Here is a 20,257-nt window from a genome sequence, read left to right as displayed (position 1 = left end):
TTTAATACTCTCTAAAAAAAAAGATTCCTTAATTGCATGCATAATTTTAAATTACTGTAATTTGTTCAAGATTCTGTGAAAACTCTTTTTTTTTTTTTTTTCTCTTGAGAGATAAAAGAAACAGTAGGATAATGGAAAGACTTAAGATTCTGTAACCAAGTTACACAATTTGGGGGATAGTATAGATGTAGGTGACACTAGAGTTCTGTAAAAGAAAGTAAAGACGAATAACTCAAAACTGCCAGTATGTTAAAGAGGAAAGTTTATAATCTCGGGCGGGTCAAGCTCATTATCACACTGTACCTTTTCACTGGCTGTCTTAAAAACTCATATTCAACTAAGTATGATGTCTCTCATTTACTTTACTCCACATTAAAATAACTTTTGTGCGCACAATTCATTAAAATACTGAAAGCATATTGTCATTTAAATTTTTTTCTCTTCCTTGTCATCATTACATTTTCTATTAATTATGGAGAAGACAAAAGACAATACTTTCAGTTGAAATGAGAAGTGAAGCAATGTTATTATAATCAATTCAATTCTAATTTCTGTAAAAAGTAAAACAAAAACTCTTAATACAATTTCTTTATTAGGTGAAGTCTACACTCAGCGTGTTCGCTACCTTTTTTTTTTTTTTTTTTTTTTTTGTCTTTTTGTCTTTTCTAGGGCTGCTCCCTCGGCAGGTGGAGGTTCCCAGGCTAGGGGACTAATTGGAGCTGTAGCCGCCAACCTATGCCAGAGCCACAGCAATTGGGGATTCGAGCCACGTCGGTGACCTACACCATAGCTCGCGGCAATGCCGGATCCTTAACCCACTGAGTGAGACCAGGGATTGAACCTGCAATCTAATGGTTCCTAGTCGGATTTGTTAACCACTGAGCCATGACAGGAATTCCATCTACCTTTTTATTCAGAGTAACTCTATTTAGAAGAGAAGCTCTCCCTTTGATCAGGAGCAACGGCTTAGCTCTAGTTCTCCTTAAATACACAAGTGGCTTCCCTGTCCCCACCCCATAAAACTTGCATGCGACTTCAGTTGGAACGTAAGCCCTCAAGCCTGCTCATCTGGAGAGTGAGTGGAACCAACTGAAAAGCAGGGCAGAGTACAGGGCTCCTGGGAGCGGCTCTCCAGGGCTTCTCTGCTCCCGGGCTCCCTGCCGAGAGGTGAGCCAGGCTGAAATGCAACGTGCCCATCCTGGAACCCTAACAGGGCTGAGTCTGCCTGCATGAGGCAGCACTTTTACCTCTGCAAAGACCTTGTTGGCATCCACCTGGGGCTAAGAACTTTTCTCTAACCAACACCCAGGCTCTGCACTGGGCAGCAGGGCTGTAGGTGTGCTGCCCCAGGGTCAGAGCACCTCTAGGTCCTTCCTGACACCCAGGCTCCTCAGTCAGCATTCTTATACCCTCCCTTCTATACACGAGGAGGTGGGAATATAATTTATACCATGGGAACTATGGTAATAATACTTTTTAAAAATTTTTTTGCTTTTTTAGGCTGCACCCGTAGCCTATGGAAGTTCCCAGGCTAGGGGTTGAATTGGAGCTACAGCCACTGGCCTACACCACAGCCACAGAAACATCAGATCTGAGGTGCATCTGCGACCTACACCACAGTTCATGGCAAGGCCGGATCCCCAACCCACTGAGTGAGGCCAGGGATTGAACCTGTGTTCTCATGGATACTAGTCAGGTTTGTTTCCACTTCATCACAAGGGGAACGCCTATGGTTAATAATACTGTATTACGTATTTGAAAGTTGCTAAAAAGAGTAGATCTGGAGTTTTCCTCACAAGAACAATTTTATAACTAGATATGGTAACAGATATTAACTAGACTTTCTGTGGTAATCATTTCACAGTACAAATATCAAATCATTAGATTGTACATCTGAAATATATGTGATATATAATGAAATATAATGTGAAGTCAATCAGACTTCAACAATAACAACAAAAAAGAAAATAAAGAAAAACAGCCTGCCTTCTGTATCACTAGGTTCTGTACCTGCGGAGCCGACCAACTGCAGATTGAAAAATCTTCAAAAATAAAAACTTCCACACAGTTCCAAAAAGTAGAACTTTTGAACTTTCTATGTGCCAGCAACTATTTACATAGCACTGACATTGTATTAGGTATTATAAGTACTCAAGAGATGATTTAAAGTATACAGGAAGATATGCATAGCTTATTTCAAAATTATGTGCCATTTTATATATGGGACTTGAGCATCCTTTGGTATCCACGGGGGGTCCTGGAACTGATCCTAGGGACCAGTGTACACCAGGAAGGCAGGGAAGGGAGAAGAGGGGGCAGAGCACACAGAACCAGACACAGTAAGTGCTCTGCAAAGCCTCGATCCCCAGACACATATCCAAGGTATAGGTGCTGAGGATGGCACGTGATGACAGCAGGAGAGGCACGCAAGTCCCCGGGGAGTGTCTCTGGGAGTGTCCTACTAGGTGCCGTCTCTGGAGCACGTGACCCCCTTCTGAGGTGGGTTTGACAAACCAAAGTGAGGGAAGTAGAAGGAGATGTCTGGAAACCCCAGGGCTTCATGTGACCACACTGTGGCCATGTCAGGCCACCCTTGCTACTAAGGAGAGAACAGGTAGGGCTGTTTTCAAGGAGGTGATTGAAGGGAAGGAAGGACCTCACTCTGTGGGAAAGACCTCAGAGCTTTTGTAGTCAACATGGCACATCAGGGCTTGGGGCTGGAAGGCCTGGAGTCTGGCATATACGGCAAGTGGGTGCAAAATCTAAAATGTGGAGGCACGGATGACCTCTTACTTGGCAACTGGGGAAGATGGTTGTAAATGGCTATCATGTAAGTCAGTAACTCTCACACTCTTGGTGGGAGTTCACCCCTCTTTGTTGCCCTAACCAGACACTGGGCCTCTGTGAGCTTTAGATTCTTGCACTGCACTAAATGAGGAAGGAAAAGCTATCGTAAAAAGCTCAGGCAAGATACTGTGACAGGATAGCCACCGATCAAGACTGAGGAAACTGGAGTTTCCATCGTGGCTCAGTGGTTGATGAACCCAACTTGTATCTATGAGGCTCAGCAGTAATGAACCCGACTAGTATCCATGAGGATGCAAGTTTGATCCCTGGGTTCTATCCCTGGCCTTGTTCAGTGAGTTAAGGATCCGGCATTGCTGTGAGCTGTGATGTAGGTCACAGACGTGGCTCAGATCCTGCATTGCTGAGGCTGTAGTGTAGGCCAGCAGCTGCAGCTCTGATTCGACCTCTAGCCTGGGAACCTCCATGTGCCGAGGGTGAGGCCCTGAAGAAAAAAAAAAAAGAGAAGACCGAGGAAGCTCTTGGCTCAGCAGCAGGCAGACCCTAATACACTTTCCGTGGTCAGAAATGCACGCACACACAAAACCTTTATAACAGTTTTCCTCTCTGTGCCCATTGCCCTGTGTCACTCCTCAGTGTTTAATTTCCTATGAAGCAGAAAGAGATTGTCTAGATTAGAAACCAGGATGCCTAAAAAGTCAATTTTTCCTGGAAATCTCCCTCTGACCTTTGGTTTCCTTTGTGAATTGCTTCCTTGTGGCATCCACTCTGAAATGGTCACCATGTGCTCACATAGCTGCCCCCAACCACCCCGCCTTCCTTCCCACCCCCCTGCCCCACTGGAAGCTAAACTTGCAGCAGAGAGCCAGTAACAGAGCATCCAAGTCTTTGTACTTTACGCCAGGGAAAAAGCATCTTTAGAAGCTTCTCCGCCTCCTCAGACCACCAGCCTGCAGGGACAACAGGACCACTGGAGCAATAGTGGCTGTGAAGGGGCTCTGGCCCACCTGGGCCGCTCACCTTCACGTTGGGAGTGTAGAGATTCCTGAGGGACGCCAGGGCGGCAGACAGCCCTTCGGTGCTGTACCCGATCCACAGGGCTTGCAGGTGGCTCGAAGAGATTCCTGTCTTCTTGCTGAGACCCTGGAAGCAATAGCGACAAATCAGCTCCCATGTCTTTTTTCCCACCTGCAGCGTGGATCTGAATGTGGCTGTGCATACTAAGAAGGCCTGGACCTGGGAGCCTACCTGCCCTAAAACCAAGGGCTGCAGAACCAGCCTGCCTTTGCTACCTACATGAGCTCTCAGCCTGGGGAAAGGGAAGGCAGATGAGGAAAGAGTTTCTTTTACTTTTTCTTTTTTTTGGTCTTTTCAGGGCCACACCCATGACACATGGAGGTTCCCAGGCTAGGGTTGAACTGGAGCTGCAGTGGCTGGCCCAACCACAGCCACAGCAACGCCAGATCCCAGCCGAGTCTGTGACCTACACCACAGCTCACGGCAACTCTGGATCTTCAACCCACTGAGCAAGGTCAGGGACTGAACCCGCATCCTCATGGATACCAGTCAGATTCGCTTCTGCTGAGCCATGAAGGGAACTCTGAGAGAGTGTCTTTTTATAGAGGTTTTCCAATCAATGTAAGGAAGAACACCTGTTAGCGCATCAAGCATCTGTAACCCACAACAAAGGAAGAGACCAGGAGTGGCCAATGGCATCACACCAAGAGGACCAACTCCAGAGGCTTTGCCTCCTGATGCGAGATGCCCCAGACAGGCTCACAGAGCGTTTCCCCTCCGAGGGTAACAGGCAGACCTCAAAGACACGGTGGGCTCCACTCCAGATGACAGCAATAAATCAAGCACACAATTTTTCTGGTTTCCCAGTGCACAGGAAAGTTATGTTTACATGACACTGTGGTTGATTAAGTGCAAGAGCATTATGTCTAATAAAAGTACATACCTTAATTAAAAAATACTTCATTTCTAAAGAAATGTTAACCACCATCTGGGACTTCAGTGAGTCATAGTAGTAACATCACTGAACGCAGATCACCAGAATAAACATAATATTAATGAAAAAGCTAAGAATATTTTAAGAATTACCAGAATGTGACAGAGAGACCTGAGGTGGGCAAATGCTACTGGAAAAATGCCACTGAAAGGCCAGCTCAATGCAGCATTCCCACAAACCCTCAATTTATTAAAAAGCAGTATTTCCAAAGCAAAAAAGAAGCCAAGTGTGATAAAATGAGGTTTGCCTTTATAGTAATCAAGACATACTGAAAAAAAAACAAAACAAATCAAAACTGAACCTGATTAAGCCTCTAGACATCACTATCAAATAACAGGAAATCCAGAGAAAAGAGGGCCATGTTAACCTACATCATGAGAAATGTGGACAGAATCAGGAAATCCAGCTCATGCGAAACTACACAGGTCACATAACTTGGGTTCTTCATCAACTAAATAATAAGGAGATAAACAGGAATGAATGCAAAGGAAGCTTTAAGTGAAAAGAAGAGATTTGGTGGGGCGGGGGGTAAAATATAATCACAGCATTTAGATGCAACTTGAGTGACTGTAAATGAGAACAATGGTTTCCTTTCAGGAGGAAGTAGAGGGTGGTGTTCGGATTGGGGCTCACGTGGAGGGCTCTGCAGGTTGATAAAGGCGCCTTCAGGACCAAAACCTCAATGGAACCCTTCTTCCAGTGCCGTGGGTCTCACCTTGAAAATGTGTGCCTTCAGGATGTGGTGGCCGAGCTCCATGGTCTGCTGGCGGTTCAGCTTGCCCTCCTGTCGAGAGAACATGAAGGCCAGGAGAGCGTGCCCATTCCTAGGACAAGAAACACAAAGGTTGGTAACCAGAGATCCCGGTCAACCTAGTCGCAGGCCCTCGGGGGGAACACTGCCACACACACCCCTGAACTGTTCTCCTGGTGTTTTAGCATCGCCCTACAAAATGGGTGGAAAACTGCCTCTCCACAGAAGATGGTCAATGCCATTTATTCTTCAAGTAGCTTTAAGGGCTTTCTCAGGATTCCCCACTCTCTGGAGTGACTCAGAGTGAAGTCCTAGGACAGGGGAGGTCTTTACCTGTGGAGCCAACCACTCCCTGTTCACTGTCCATCATTCTCTCACCCATTTGTTGATTTATGTCTATCACCAAAATGTAAATTCAATGAGACTAAGGGTTGCCTAAGTCAGACCTAGAGTCACAATACCTAGCAAATGCCCAAGACGCAGTGAGTATTCAAAACGTATTTCTTGGAGGGATGGATGGAAGGACAGATGTGCAAATGGACAGGGAGAGCAGAAGCATCAATGGATGTGACATTCAGTACAATCACCATTGTGCAGACCTGGGCCAAAGGACAAGGCCTTACAATGGAAGGGAAAAGAATACCAGGTCATGTGCAGCAACCATTCACAATCAGAAAACCAGACATTCTAGGACTGAATGAACACAGGTCCTTGCAGGGGTGAGAAGAGAAAGAGTAGAAGCTCCTTATAGGAATAAGACAGGTCAGCTGTATGAGTGGGTTTGCTGTCTGGAGACATGATAAGACATTCAACTGATGCCACCAATTAATTCCCCCCACTAATCTTCTCATGAAGGAGCCATCCTACCCATTTTCCTTCCCCTGTAGGTCTCATTCTATCTCCTGTGGACTCCATGCCTCTGTCTGAACTAATCTGTTTGGAAAAGATGCAAAGGGTTGTTTACTCCAAGAACAGTGACTTCTGTGCTAGGTGAAATATTTTCATTTCTATAACCCTGATAACTCTGAGGTCTGTTTTGCTGAGGAAAAGATAAACATTGTAGAAAAGAATTCTTCTAAATGCGTTTTCTAACAGTTGCTGATCCAGAGGATTAAAAGTATGATGCTTGCCTGTTTCTCAAATCAATGATAAATAAACCATGTTAGGGACAAGGAAATCGGGGCATATGAAAACCAAGAGATTGCTTTTTATCCTCCAGGGGAAGACATGATATTTAAGCCCACACTGCGTGAGTGTCCATCTAACATGTTGTAAGGGTCTAGAGCACATACGCCATGCTCCTTTGCAGACACTACCTCCCAGAACTCAAGTCTGATTTTCCCTCTCAGGTGAGAGCCTCCTGTGTTCCCATGGAAACTACTCTCTATTACCTTCCAGTGCTCCAGGCACTCCTGGATGCCATCCATGGGCTGGTCCCAGAGTTCAACCTGGCCCATATCACCTCCACGTCATCTATAGCATCTCCTCTCCCACTGCCTTCAGGCCAAGCCAGCCATCTACCTCATGTCAGCAAGGCTGGTCTCTACCTCACTGCCTTCCTAGAAAACACCTGCGTTTTCCTAGAAAATCATCTGATTTGGCCAAATAAGTCACAGTACACATTTCACCTAGATATTACTGTCTGGCTAAATAACCTGGAGTTACAGGTTTTTTCCCCAAAGCAGGTTCAAAAGACGATAAACTTTTAGCTCAGTGTCGCCTAGGAAAACACCCGACCACGACCTGAAAGAGCAATTAAACCCAGGGGGTCGGCATTAAGTCAATATCCATGGGAGGAAGGGATTATGGGGCTCACAAGCGCTTATTCATTTCATCTCTAGGCCCCAGCATCTGATCAAATGCCCAGTCCAGACAAAAGGGAAGAAATGAGTAGCTTGTCAGACCTGCTATAAAAGGTAAGGAGCCATTCTGACTCACAGAAGGCAGAAATCATTCAAGACAGCAAGGATGCTGGCCAAGGTCAGGGCCAGGCACAGGTCTTGGACATGAACACACCCTTTTCTGAGAGCATCAGCATCTCAAATTCCCTGTCTCTCATCCTGACTAGCACCACACCACAGGGTGGGCAGGCTTCCCACCTGCCCCCTCATCAGGCAGTGAGGGAACCTGAACTCTGGCCCAGCCTTGCGGCAAAGTCTCTTGAAACTTTTGACTGTCTGGATACAGCTGCCCCTTCGCCATTTCATAAATGGGGCATCCTCCAGACCCCCAAATCCCAGTCTGTTACACTGTGCAGAACACAAATACGAAATGAGGTGGCCAGATGTGATCACTGTGTCTGAGGGCCAGAGGGGAGCACATCAGATACCTGGGACAAGATGCCACAAGCTCAAGAGCAGGCAAGGAGTGGCAGTGCTGAGGATGCAGGACAGTCCACAGATCCCCAGGGAAGAAGTGGGCTGGGAACGGGCTCTAGAGGAGCTGGCTGGTCCCTGCAGCAGCTATCACACATTCACACAGGTGACCCCTGTGCCAGGGCACAAGGTCTAGAAGAGGACACCAAAGACACCCAGGTACTGCCCAGTTTCTCTTTTATCCAAATGTACTGAGGAGTCCTAAAAGTCCAGACATTAAGGAAGGGAGCTTTGGTTTAGTGGGAGGGAGACTTTTCCATCACCCCTCCTGAATTATTCATGCTGTGTTGCCCTTCTGTGAAATAGCACGGATTGCGTTTGAAATCCCTTTCCTGAGCGCATATCAGACTCCCTGCACAGAGCTGCTAGAAGAGGCCTGTCATACCTGGGCTCACACAGGAAGGCTGTGTTTTCGCCATCTGCTCTCCAAACAAGCCACTCCCTGAAGGATGGGTGACAGAACATGCGAGTTTTGTCTCGCCTCTTGATGAGGAAACAGGAGAGGGCATCCATCCTCTGCTGGAAGTCCTCCCAGCCCTGCTCCCCTTGGATGTGGCCGGCATTAATTGCCTGGAAGATCTGCTCATCTGTCATGGGGTGGAGGGACGCGAGGGCCACGTTCAAAATCGGAAGCGCTCTCTCAAAGGCGGACTGGGTCATGAACTTCATGTTGCATTGAAGCAGGTAGAGTTCAGACAGTGACACAGGCACCACCTTGTAGCTGGCGCTCTTGATGACCAGGTGCCCCCTCTGGAAGAGGTCCAAGGTGAGCTTGAGGTACAGGTAGGAGCCCAGGCTCCGCAGCACCAGGTGGCTGCTTACTTTCCCAATGAGGGCAGCATCGGCCTTGCCGTTCAGGGAGATGTTGCTGAGGATGTCCTGGCTGCTGTGTACCCTGTGCTGCACGTAGGCGTGCAGGTCGCTGTGGATGTCCTTGTTGTCTGGAAAGTCATCTAAGGACAGCTTGACGAATGGCAGCTCACTGACAATTTCCTGCAGAAGAACGAGACCCACAGTGTCACTCCACAGAGGCTTCTTTTATGTCAGCTGCATTGCAAACCAGATCGACTAGTTCTCTTTCAAGGAGGATTTTCATGGATTACAGGGGCTCATTGTTTTGTATTAAAACACGTAATAGGATAAATGGAAGATAAAAAGCTTACGTGAAAGCAATGCCTGATGTAAGATCAAATCAGAAAAGGCTTTCCCGAGGCCCTTATCCAGGACACAGAGCCAAGCGAAATGGCAGAGCCTCGAGCACTCGGCGGCGACCTGGCTGCACCAGCAAAGGGGCATCGAGACCCCCAGGTGACCTGATATCCATAATCCTCACACTGTGTAACTGGTTACATAATAAGGACAGACACAATGCAACACTGTACATCTAAGCCCATGGCCAGACACTGAGATCAGATACCCACTGGCTACATAACCAAACCAGGATATCCGAAATTGCCCCCAGCCTGTACTCTGGTGACAGGCTGTGGTAAACAAAGCTGCTGGACTTCCATATAGCCCAACTTTTTTATTTGCTGGTTTTTAGTAAATATTTATTTATTTTTGTCTTTTTAGGGCCACACCCGTGGCATATGGAAGTTCCTAGGCTTGGGGGTTGAATCAGAGCTGCAGCTGCCTACACCACAGCCACAGCAATGACAAATCTGAGCTGAGTCTGTGACCTACACCACAGCTCATGGCAACATCAGATCCTTCACCCACTGAATGAGGCCAGGGATCGAACTCGCATCCTCATGGATACTAGTTGGGTTCATGACTGCTGAGCCACAATGGGAACTCCCTTAGTAAACTTTTAAATTGAAATACGACATACAGAGATGCACAAATTCTAACTGCATGGTGTCATTCATTTTCACAAAGTCACCACATATACCTGTGGGACCAGGAGGTAGACACAGAACCATACCAGCTCCCAGAAGCTCCACGTCCCCTTACCATCGCGCAGATAAGCACTGTCCTGATACCTAACAGCAGAGGTTAAGTTTTGTCACATTTTTTTAAACCTCCCACTATCATTTCTGAAGTAGCTCAGTACAAGTCCTCATTGAATGTGATATTTGTAGGAGGCAAGCTGAGGGCAATTACCTCATTTTACACGGATGCTAACCAAGCCTCCGAAAACTTACACAGCTAGCATGCAAAACACGGAACTCCTGCACTGTGTGAAAAATGACTGAAAAGTGTACGCTCCAAAAAACAAACACCAAGTTTAAATGAGGTCTCCTTCTACTTTAAATGAGGAAAGAACCTAAATGCTATTTTTAAGTAACTATCATCCTAAAAGGGCAAAAATCAGATTCTCATGTCTCATATCTTTACTAAAAATGGATAGGGGTAGAGGGAAGGAGTGAATGGTTAAGATATAACTTTAGGGTTCAAATGAGGGGACAGATGAGAATTAAGACACTTTTCATCTTGTGTTACCTCATGTTTAAGTTTTATGAAAAATGATACTTCCTTTCAAAATAGGCCTTAAAAATCTCTCTCCTTCATCAAAAAGACAACGTTGGATGGATTGGGAATTTGGGGTAAATAGATGCAGACTATTGCCTTTGGAATGGATTAGCAATGAGATCCTGCTGTGTAGCACTGGGAACTATGTTTAGTCACTTATGATGGAGCATGATAATGTGAGAAAAAAGAATGTATACATGTATGTATAACTGGGTCACCTTGCCGTTAGTAGAAAATTGACAGAATGCCATAAACCAGCTATAATGGAAAAAATAAAAACCATTACTAAAAAAAAAAAAAAAAAGACAGTCCCACAGCAAATCCATACAAATAACTACCAGCAGGACTAACTTTAGACCCTATCAGACCTGTTAGCCAGGTACCTCACACAGTGAACCGGAGGAAGACACTTCATTTTTTTTTTTTTTTTTTTTTTTCAGTGGCTGCACCTGCAGCATATGGAAGTTACTGGGCTGGGCTCGAACTGGACGTGTACACCAAAGGCCTACACCACAGCCACAGCAATACCTATCTGAGCCACATCTGTGAACTGTGCTGCAACTTGCAGCAATGCCAGATCCTTAAGCCACTGAGTGAGGCCAGAGATTGAACCCACATTCTCACAGAGACTATACAGGGTCCTTAACTCGCTGAGCCACAATCGGAACTCCTGGGCACTTTCATTTTAGAAGAATAGGTACAGTTTGATGATAATAGAAACTTACCTGACATCTTCATAAATGCACCTTGGGGGTAAAAAAAAGTCAGAGTTTTGCCTGCTGAGGGCTCTGTGGGCTAATATTTTAAGGTTCTGATGTAGTTTTCAATTCAGCAGCTAAATGGCTGACAACACTTTAAGCTGTTAGCATTAATCTAAAAATGTAATTGTAAAAACTGCAAAATTGGGGTTTGGGGTCTTAGAGAATTCTTTTTTTTCTTACCTGAAAATTTGCTCTTACAGTCACAATCAACTTCAACCAGGCAGGGAATTTAGAAATAATCTTGCTGATAAATGAAGAAAGGGTATCTCCATAATCAGGTTTATGAAACTCAGCTTCATTTAAGCCATCTATCAAAATAATGTATTCTTCTTCAGGAATTTTCTGCTCTAAAGGATAAAATAATTTTTTTAAAATTAAGAAATTACACATTTCTATAAGATAGCACCACCCAGTGTATTTTAATGTGCAATTTAAAGTGTTAGGGAAAACTAAAATGCTTTACATATGGCAGAAGAAATGGTTTTCACAGAAGCAGATTTTCTATTAACTTTGTAATGAAAACCAGAGCACAGCGCCAAAAGAAAAGCAATTCTCACAAAACAGTTTTCAGAAACATACTGCATTATACACATTAGCAGACTCTCACCCATGTATATGACACAGCTCTTCAAATACTCCCATCACTGTAGTGAGCTACAGCAAAGACAACTGACACGTATGGAGAAGAAACCTGCCAAAGACTCTAGGTTCCCCTCCTCCCAACAGAGCCCACTTGATGGATTCGGGGAAGGAAAGCTGACCCTCAAAGGGCAAAGCCTCCCATCCAAGGCACACTGCTAATGAAGGTGAGAACTCTGCTTTACATTCTCTTCCAAGCCTGAATCTAGTTTTCTTTTCTTTCTTTCTTTTTTTTTTTTTTTTTGCTTTTAGGGCTACATCCATGACATATGGAGGATCCCAGGCTAGGGGTCCAATCAGAGCTACAGCCGCCAGCCTACACCGCAGCCACAGCAACATACTATCCAAGCCGCATGTGTGACCTACACCACAGCTCACGGCAACACTGGATCTTTAACCCCCTGAGTGAGGCCAGGGATCGAAGCTGCAACCTCATGGTTCCCAGTCGGATTTACTACCACTGTGCCACGATGAGAACTCCCTGAATCTAGTTTTCTATTCATTAGTGCCAACCTCTGCCTAGGGATGAGGAGCAGGGAAGATGGATCTGTTTTAGGCCCCTCTCTTTGGCCTCTTCTGGCCCAGAGTGCTATGGAGGCGGGGAAACTAGCTCAAAAGGTGAGGAGCACAGGGTGGGAGGATGGAAAACCAATGGCCCCATAATACTAGTAATGCCTCTACCCTGGAGAACTTTCAAGGGCAAAACAAAACAAAACAAAAATCAAAGGAACACGTCTAGAAACGGCTTCATGTTCAACTCAACCGAGCAGAGGCCCCTGGAAAAGCATGCTGGCAAGTTCCCCCCAAAAATCAACTTACTCCCCCGCTACTTCAGAGTGCAAACTATGCAGGCAGCAGTTCCTAGAGAGCAAGTCACCTAAATAACCCATGGTTACAAATTAGCTACTTTGGAAATGTTTAATCCTGGGCTTAATTGTAAATAGAGATTTTCATTCAGAGGGTGGGGAGATGGTCAGAAAGAGGAGACACTCATCCACCTCACTCCCACCCCAGGGCCCCTCACACCCCCACCCCCTTTGGAGGACAGTCCTGGGGACAGGGAGGTACCGTTTCTCAAGCTTGTGAGTGGTTCCAGCACACCCCTCTTGAAGGCGGCCACTGGGTCCTGCACACAGGACCTGAGGCTCAGCATGCTCTGGAGCTGGGGCTCCTTTACCAGCAGGTCCCGGTAGGCAGCCAGCTGATGGGAGCGGCAGAGCAGAGCTGCGATGCTGTGCACGAACTCAGGCACCAGGCACGTGTAGGTGTTGTCGGCCTGGCAGTAGTGGTAGGCCACGACCTGCAGGGAAGCGGAGCCGTCAACACGTTCACCCTCTTCATCTGGCTCCTTCCACACGCTCCAACATGGATGCAATTCTCCCGTCCCCAAGAGAAGAAGATATGTTGCTTCTATTCCCCAAGACTGAGTCATCCTGCAGCTTAATTCATGCCCTTATTCCTTCACCACTGAAGGAACTTTTGACATTTGCTGAGTTCTATGCACACATTTAGTTGCAGCCACAAATTCCCCCTTGACTGATACTAAAATCAGCACAACTTACTATGTATTGAATATATATTAACAGGAGTCATTCATAAAACTTAAAGCCTACCCTGGCTTAAAACAATTCTGAGCAACCCAGAGGTTCTCGCCATCCACAAGGCTCATGTTCGCCACATTTCTGTTTTCCCAAACATCAGCATCTCCTTGGGAAACTCATTTGCAGCTCCCAGAAAGCAGATAAAACTCAGTGCCTATGAAAGCCAGGCAGTCAAGTCACAGCTGCTTTCTCTCCCTGGCAGGATGGCGAGGCAGCCTGGCTCAAGCCCTGGGCCTCCTCCCTTCTCCTCCAGTGACACCACAGAGAAGTTCAACAGCAACACTGCTTGAAGGGGCAAAATGAGACACGACCAAATTCCTGCCTCTCACTTGAAGGGACACATGGGAGGGTGGAAGGTCCTGCTCAGGCACTGAGAGGATGAGGAGAGTTCTCTTCGTTGGGATGGGTTTGAAGTGGCAGCAGGTTATTTGTTAGAAAGACCCCCAGGAAAGTGCTAGATGCAGCACTGTCTTGAGAGTGGAGGGTACACTGCAGATAAAATGAAAAACTGGATACTTTCCCAAATGAGGATGAAGAGGGTACAATAAGGACAAAATAAGGAAGGTGAAAAAGGTTAAAACACAGTCTTATAAAGTGCGTTATAGTTTTCCACTTAGTCCTACATCCCCTGCACAAGTAGGACAAGAGCCACTGGGCTTGGGTTCAGAGCTGAGGGCAGCAGATACACAAGTTAAACACCTTGCCAGGGTGAGAGTCAGTGGAAGATCTCAGATCTGATTCCAGATCTGCAGACTCTGTAGCCAGTGGCAAGATTAGATGTGTCTAATTTGGAACTGCTAAGTGACTTCTGTCTTAGATCAAATTTATCATCACCACTCAGAGGAAAGCTGACTGTTCTTCCCCTCTCATGCAAACAGAGATTGGCATCAACATAAAGGACCGTGAGCATGTACAAACCACCAATGAGCCACTACCACAGTCCACCTGGCACAATGTTTGACAAAAGAAGTCTGGCAACTCAACAGCTGGGTCTGGAAAAAAAAAACTGGAGCCATAAGAGCTTTCTTTAAAAAATTTAATAAAGTGAACTTTACAGGATGTAAGAATAAGCGTAGTCTTATCGTGCTTTTGCTTTAGTTGTGTATGTGAAGATGTGTGTGTGAGCACCGGTTCTTCAGTGTAACATGTATTTCTTATGGTGGGTCACAGAGCGGTTTGAAAAAAATCACCATGACAGGGTAGGCTCTGAAGTCTGCACTATATCCCTCATCTCAGACCACCCACTCCTAAGCAGAAGACTGCCTCAAATCAGTGGTCAGGGCACCAGGGCTGCCCAGGCTGGGTGAGGAATGGCTTCGTCCAGGCAGCAGAAGTGAGGAGCAGGGGTCTGGGGCAGAGAAGCATCCATTTCAGTTCTCCTGTACAACCTCACCCCAAGGGCTTTGCTCCCTAGATGCCTCTCACTGCTGTCCATCTCTGGGGACTCTCTAGGAGTAAGCGATGAAACCGCTTTAATGCAGGAGGGCAGTTCATGAACCTGTGCTGGAGGTTGAGCAGACAGAAAATCTCAGAAGGACCTTGACTAACCATGCACCTAGGAAGGGAAAGTCAGCCAAGTCTCCTACAACACTGCAGGAAATCTCTGACAGAAAGACACCTGTAACCAGGGCTATGAGTAACAGAGCATAGGTGGAGGTAGTGGCCTGGGTCATGGTAAAGGCTTCCAGTCTCCTGCCTTCATATTAAACAAAGGAGAGTACATGATTAGAAGGATGGATTTGTGGTGAGTGCAACAATACCTCTGGCTGCTTTGAGGAACTCTTTCAATTCTTTTTTTAAAATTTTTTCTGTCTTTTTAGGGCTGTACCCATGGCTTATGGAAGTTCCCAGGCTAGTGGTCAAATCAGAGCTACAGCTGCCGGCCTACATCACAGCCACAGCAACACCAGATCCCAGCTGCATCTGTGACCTACACAGAAGCTCACGGCAACTCTGGATCCTTAACTCACTGAATGAGGCTAGGGATGGAACCTTCATCCTCATGTATCCCAGTCGGGTTTGTTACCACTGAGCCACAACAGGAAGTCCCAATTCATTATTTAAGATGAATAAAAGTCCACTGACAGTGTCCTAAGATACTAGTTTTCACTAATACCTCTTTTACTTGGGATGTCCTATCACAATTTTATCAAAAGTCATACTTTTGTGTTCAGCCACACTTGTCTCTGTTTTAAGATTTCATTTTCAATTCATTTCTCAAAAATCAAACTGGCAAAATCTCTCCCCCACAGAGAAGGAGCAAATTACCTTAGAAGCCAGGTATTTCACTGCATCTTCTCTTGGTCTCTGGTTCTCAGGAGTATCAGAACCAGACCCAGGGGGCGATTTAGCCGCATTGGTACCACTTGTAGAAGCACTTGGTGAAAGCAATGGAGTGAAAGGAAGATCCTGGGAGGCATCTGAAGCTGCAGCAAAGAGACCAGTTTCATTATTTACAGCAAGGACAGGGGTGGATATTAAACATTTGTCTTGGTGGGACCCAAGAGTATTTTAATAGGTAATGAGTGACCGTGGTACCAAATGCAAAGGCTCAAATGGGGATAGAAGGCTTCCTCTTAGCCCATCTCCCATCACCCAGCTGCCCTCCCGGGAGAACTGCTCTTGCTGCTTTCCTTTATTACTTTTTTTTTTTTTTCATTTAAAAAAACCCAAAAAACAAAAACAAAAACAAAAACAAAACCTTTCATGGTTCACCTGCTCCTGTTCAGCTTTTAAAGACACTTTCTTTTAATAGGTTTATTTACATATAAAATAAGATGTGGACAGTCAAATATTTGGCTCCTTCCCATTTTAGGTTCATTTTTATACTTTTGGTAAATTGGCACAGAAGACAGGCTGTGAACAGGGTAGAGAATTCTGCACAGACTGCTTCTGCCTTGTTCTGCCAGAAGTCTAACACTCCCGCCCCTTGGTTTCAGGGCCCCAAATTCCCCAGAGCACTTGATCAGGCCCTACTGCCCATATAAAGAGGGAGGCAGGTCTTACAGCTGGACAATTCCAGGGCTCACCCTGGGTTAGAGCTGGAGAGACTATGAGGGATAAACAGCTCTCCAGCATATGATCGCAAACCTGATACAGCAGCTGGACCAACTTGAGGCAAATGGGAAATTTATGTCCATCCAACAGCCATTTCCTCCATCTAGCTTATATTAACATAATAAACTAGACAAGCAGTTAAACACAGACATACTTTTTGGTGATGAACCAGGGCTGTTGGAAGCAATTTGCCTCATGCGGCTTCCGTGGCAGCTAAGTGCCACCAACTTAGAAATGATCGCTGTCTTCCCAAAGCCCACGTTTCCAACAACCACTGCTCCTCTGTTTTCTGTCAGTTCTGTGTTCCTCAAGTTTTCTTCTATCTGGTGAAACAGCCAATCCCTTCCCACAAACACAGAGTCTGTGGTTACGCTTGGTACTTCAAACAACAGGGGTTTCAACAAAATGTCCTGTGGCTTATAAGGAGCAAATCGTGCTTAGGAAAAAAAAAAAAATTTATTTTAGAAGAATGTCATAATTTTATACCCTAAAAACTCAGCTTATCACTGCTTATGTGCTATACTTAGCACAGCCTTTGGTTTTACAAACACAAGGGATCTGCAAGTATTTCCAGTTTGGGTCTAGTAATACTTCCTTATACCTCATTTATCATACTCCACTGGTCTTACAGAGAGTCCTATTAAAATGACTTCCTAGTCCTTTCAGGCTTCTAAGTTACTATCATGACTCAAAGCAGATAGATAGATACACAGAGGATTAGAGAAAGCAATGAAGGGACCAAACCATGTCTCAGCAGTTTATCTGAAATGGTAGTTAAGACCTGTTTCTTCCACTACTAGAGAAGTAAAATGGAAATGCATTCGCCCTGGGGGCAGAGTCCCTGCACTTATCTCATCTGGGTGTGGTGGTATTTTGTCCCTTATGGGGACTGTTGGCTACCCATCTTCGCACCAGAAGCAGGAGGTGGCCCACACAGCCCAAGGAACTGTAACAAAGCTGATTCTTTGTGGGTGACCAAAAAAACCCAATGAGTGTTAAACTATCCTCACTGCAAAATAACATACTTCAGAAATGATTTTTTTGGCTCGGCTCTAGAAGCAAGTTCATCACATATTAGAAGGAAGAAACCCCCAAACTGTTATGGATGGCCTCCTAGCACACCTTACAGTTAAATTTCTCTCTCTCTCTCTCTCTCACACACACACAAGCGCACACGCACACATAGTATATCCAGTTTTTAAAAGAGCTGGCTTGAGTGCTGGTTCTCAGACTTTCGGTGATTAGTGAATGAGATCATCAAAGCCATCATCCCAGCAGATGCAAAGATACATACCTTTAGCTTCCGGTGCCCTACCTCCTGCCGTATTGTGCCACGGTAACCTAATTGACGTTCGAAGGGGAGCATTTCTCTGTCCATCTAAATAACTCAGATCTTCCAACTTGGTTGAGCTGGTTGCTGTAATATTAAACCGAAGTTTAGTCTCTTCGAAGTTGAGTTTCATATCACACCCAAACTACTATAAACTATAAATTATTAAGTAATTCATTTCAGGCTTTCACCCAAATACACTTCAGAGTGATTTTGGTTTTGTTTTCCAGCTCTTGTTAATTTTGCTGGCAGTGATTTTTTTTAACTTTTAATTATTATTTTTAAATGATTTTTATTTTTTCCATTACAGCCAGGTTACAGTGTTCTGTCAATTTTCTACTGCACAGCAAAGTGACCCAGTCATGCATGCATATATACATTCTTTTTCTCACATTATGCTCCATCATGCTCCATCATAAGTGACTAGATATAGTTCCCAGTGCTATACAGCAGGATCTCATTGCTTATCCAGGCAGTGTTGTTAATTGAAAAGTGGGTAAAACTAAATGTTTCTCATTCTCAAGCCAAAGCCATGTTTTTATGGTGGCCAGAAGTCTCCATTAGTCCTGGAAAGAGACAGACCTTGCCAAAAACTTTTATGAAGAAACCTAACAATCAGTAAAGTTTCAGTACTTACTACAAACATACAGTATGGTAACTTGTCTTCTCTGTGGCTTTGAAGAGACTCTAACCTTGTTAACTAAGAGAGCAGATTCCACAGAGACAATTCCTTGGTACTCAGAACACTACAAGTCATCTCTCAGCAATAAAAGTGGCCATGTGGGTTTTATCAGAAACGTACTCCTAAGCTTCAATTTTTATGTATATATTATAGATTGTATATTTTTTCTTTTGGTCTTTTTTTTTTCAGGGCTACACCCATGGCATACAGAGGTTCCCGGGCTCAGGGTCATATTGGAGCTGTAGCTGCTGGCCTACACCACAGCCACAGCAACACAGGATCTGAGCCACATCTTTGATCTATACCACAGCTCACGGCAACACCCGATCCTTCATCCACTGAGCAAGGCCAGGGATGGAATCTGCATCCTCATGGATACTAGTTAGATTTGTTTCTGCTGAGCCATGATGGGAACTCCTAGATTGCATATCTTAATATAGTATGTCTATGTATGTATTTTTTAAAATTCTAAAAATAAGTAATCACATTTACCTGTGATCAAATCAGTAAGACTCATATCTACCTATTAAAAAGCATTCAGGGCCTATTCGAGCATACATAAGTTTGATGATAAAAATCTGTACAAAATAATCTTGTTAATTCTTAGCAAATCTTTAAAGCAAATATACAGTACGTGTTTTTGCCTCTAAAAATAACAATTTAGAATGGATAAGCAATGAGGTCTTACTGTACAGCACAGGAAACTATAACAAATATCTTGGGATAGAATATGACGGACGATAGTATGAGAAAAACAATGTATATATATGATGACTGGGTCACTATGCTGTACAGCAGAAACTGACGCAACACTGTAAATAAATTTTACTTTAATTAAAAAAACAAACAAACAAGGGAGTTCCCATGGTGGCTCAGCAGTAACGAACCCAACTAGTATCCATGAGGATGCAGGTTTGATCCCTGACCCCATTCAGTGCGTTAAGGATCCAGTGTTGCTGTGCACTGTAGCGTAGGTTGCAGATGTGGCTCGGATCTGGTGTTGCTGTGGCTGTGGGGTAGGCCGGCAGTTGTAGCTCTGATTCAACCCCTAGCCTGGGAACCTCCATATGCTGTGGGTGCGGCTCTAAAAAAAAGAGAGAGAGACAAAAGACTCTTCCTTACTTACATATATATCCTACATCACAATGAGACTGGGTGAAGCAACCCATCATAAATTACTGCCAATCTGGACTTATGATTATCTCCCAGGATAATAAAAAACAGACATCATTTGAGGGCAAATGACAGGGGAAAAGGAGTCGTATTCCCAGGGTTAAGGCTTCTAAGGACTATGAAGTCATTAGTGCAACCCAATTTCAAGGGAAAAAGGTCGAGTTGGGCCATCTGTCTCTGGCTACCCCCAACGGCTCTGATGCAACAGCCCACCACCAGCCAGCATCTTCTGCCCCATCTGATCCCTTCCTACTTCCCCTCCTAAGGCCTTCATCCTTTTCTTTCTCACTGTCAGCACCACCTCCTCTCACTCCTTCATTCAATAAGCTCCATGCTTGCTATTTCATGGAGCTGAGTAGCTCCATGGCCTGGTCTGTGATGATGTGTCCCATCCTGTTGGAGTCTCCAAAGGGCAGACAACCATGTGCCCTACTCAGCTTTCCCAACCACAGGGAAACATCACAATAGCATTCACTGATGCTTCTGTATCCCTTTGGTGCACAGCCACAGCCTGTTTCCACCTCCTGTACACATTTACATCAATAATCCACAACCAAAGATTCAGCTAACTCCTTATGTAGGACTTTCAACGGGCTTACT

The 20,257-nt window shown here is 45.1% G+C and overlaps 2 protein-coding genes and 1 long non-coding RNA gene across 32 annotated transcripts in view; all 3 read right to left on the bottom strand.

Annotated features, from left to right (window-relative positions):
- The window catches only part of LOC146395936 (uncharacterized), a 1,175,949-nt gene that overhangs the window by 434,199 nt on the left and 721,493 nt on the right, over positions 1-20,257 (bottom strand). The window lies entirely within an intron of this gene.
- Positions 1-20,257, bottom strand: part of DAPL1 (death associated protein like 1) — a 933,549-nt gene that overhangs the window by 607,875 nt on the left and 305,417 nt on the right. The window lies entirely within an intron of this gene.
- Positions 1-20,257, bottom strand: part of TANC1 (tetratricopeptide repeat, ankyrin repeat and coiled-coil containing 1) — a 246,037-nt gene that overhangs the window by 44,238 nt on the left and 181,542 nt on the right. For all 30 annotated transcript variants that reach the window (XM_085001112.1, XM_021074760.2, XM_085001117.1 and 27 more), the window contains 8 exons: positions 17,767-17,889; positions 16,627-16,908; positions 15,684-15,841; positions 12,883-13,114; positions 11,356-11,522; positions 8,328-8,935; positions 5,532-5,640; positions 3,826-3,948 (listed from right to left, as the gene is read on the bottom strand). In XM_085001112.1, coding sequence (XP_084857238.1) covers positions 3,826-3,948; positions 5,532-5,640; positions 8,328-8,935; positions 11,356-11,522; positions 12,883-13,114; positions 15,684-15,841; positions 16,627-16,908; positions 17,767-17,889 — 1,802 coding nt within the window. The remainder of the gene's footprint in view (positions 1-3,825; positions 3,949-5,531; positions 5,641-8,327; positions 8,936-11,355; positions 11,523-12,882; positions 13,115-15,683; positions 15,842-16,626; positions 16,909-17,766; positions 17,890-20,257) is intronic.

This window comes from Sus scrofa, chromosome 15 (genome assembly GCF_054392235.1).
Source record: "Sus scrofa isolate SSC_HxYL_T2T_F1_AM1 chromosome 15, Sscrofa_HxYL_maternal_Yorkshire_Landrace_v2.0, whole genome shotgun sequence".
In the NCBI taxonomy this organism is placed as follows: Eukaryota; Metazoa; Chordata; class Mammalia; order Artiodactyla; family Suidae; genus Sus; species Sus scrofa.
Note: the sequence above shows the minus strand (reverse complement) of the source record. Positions and strands in the feature narration are given on the sequence as shown.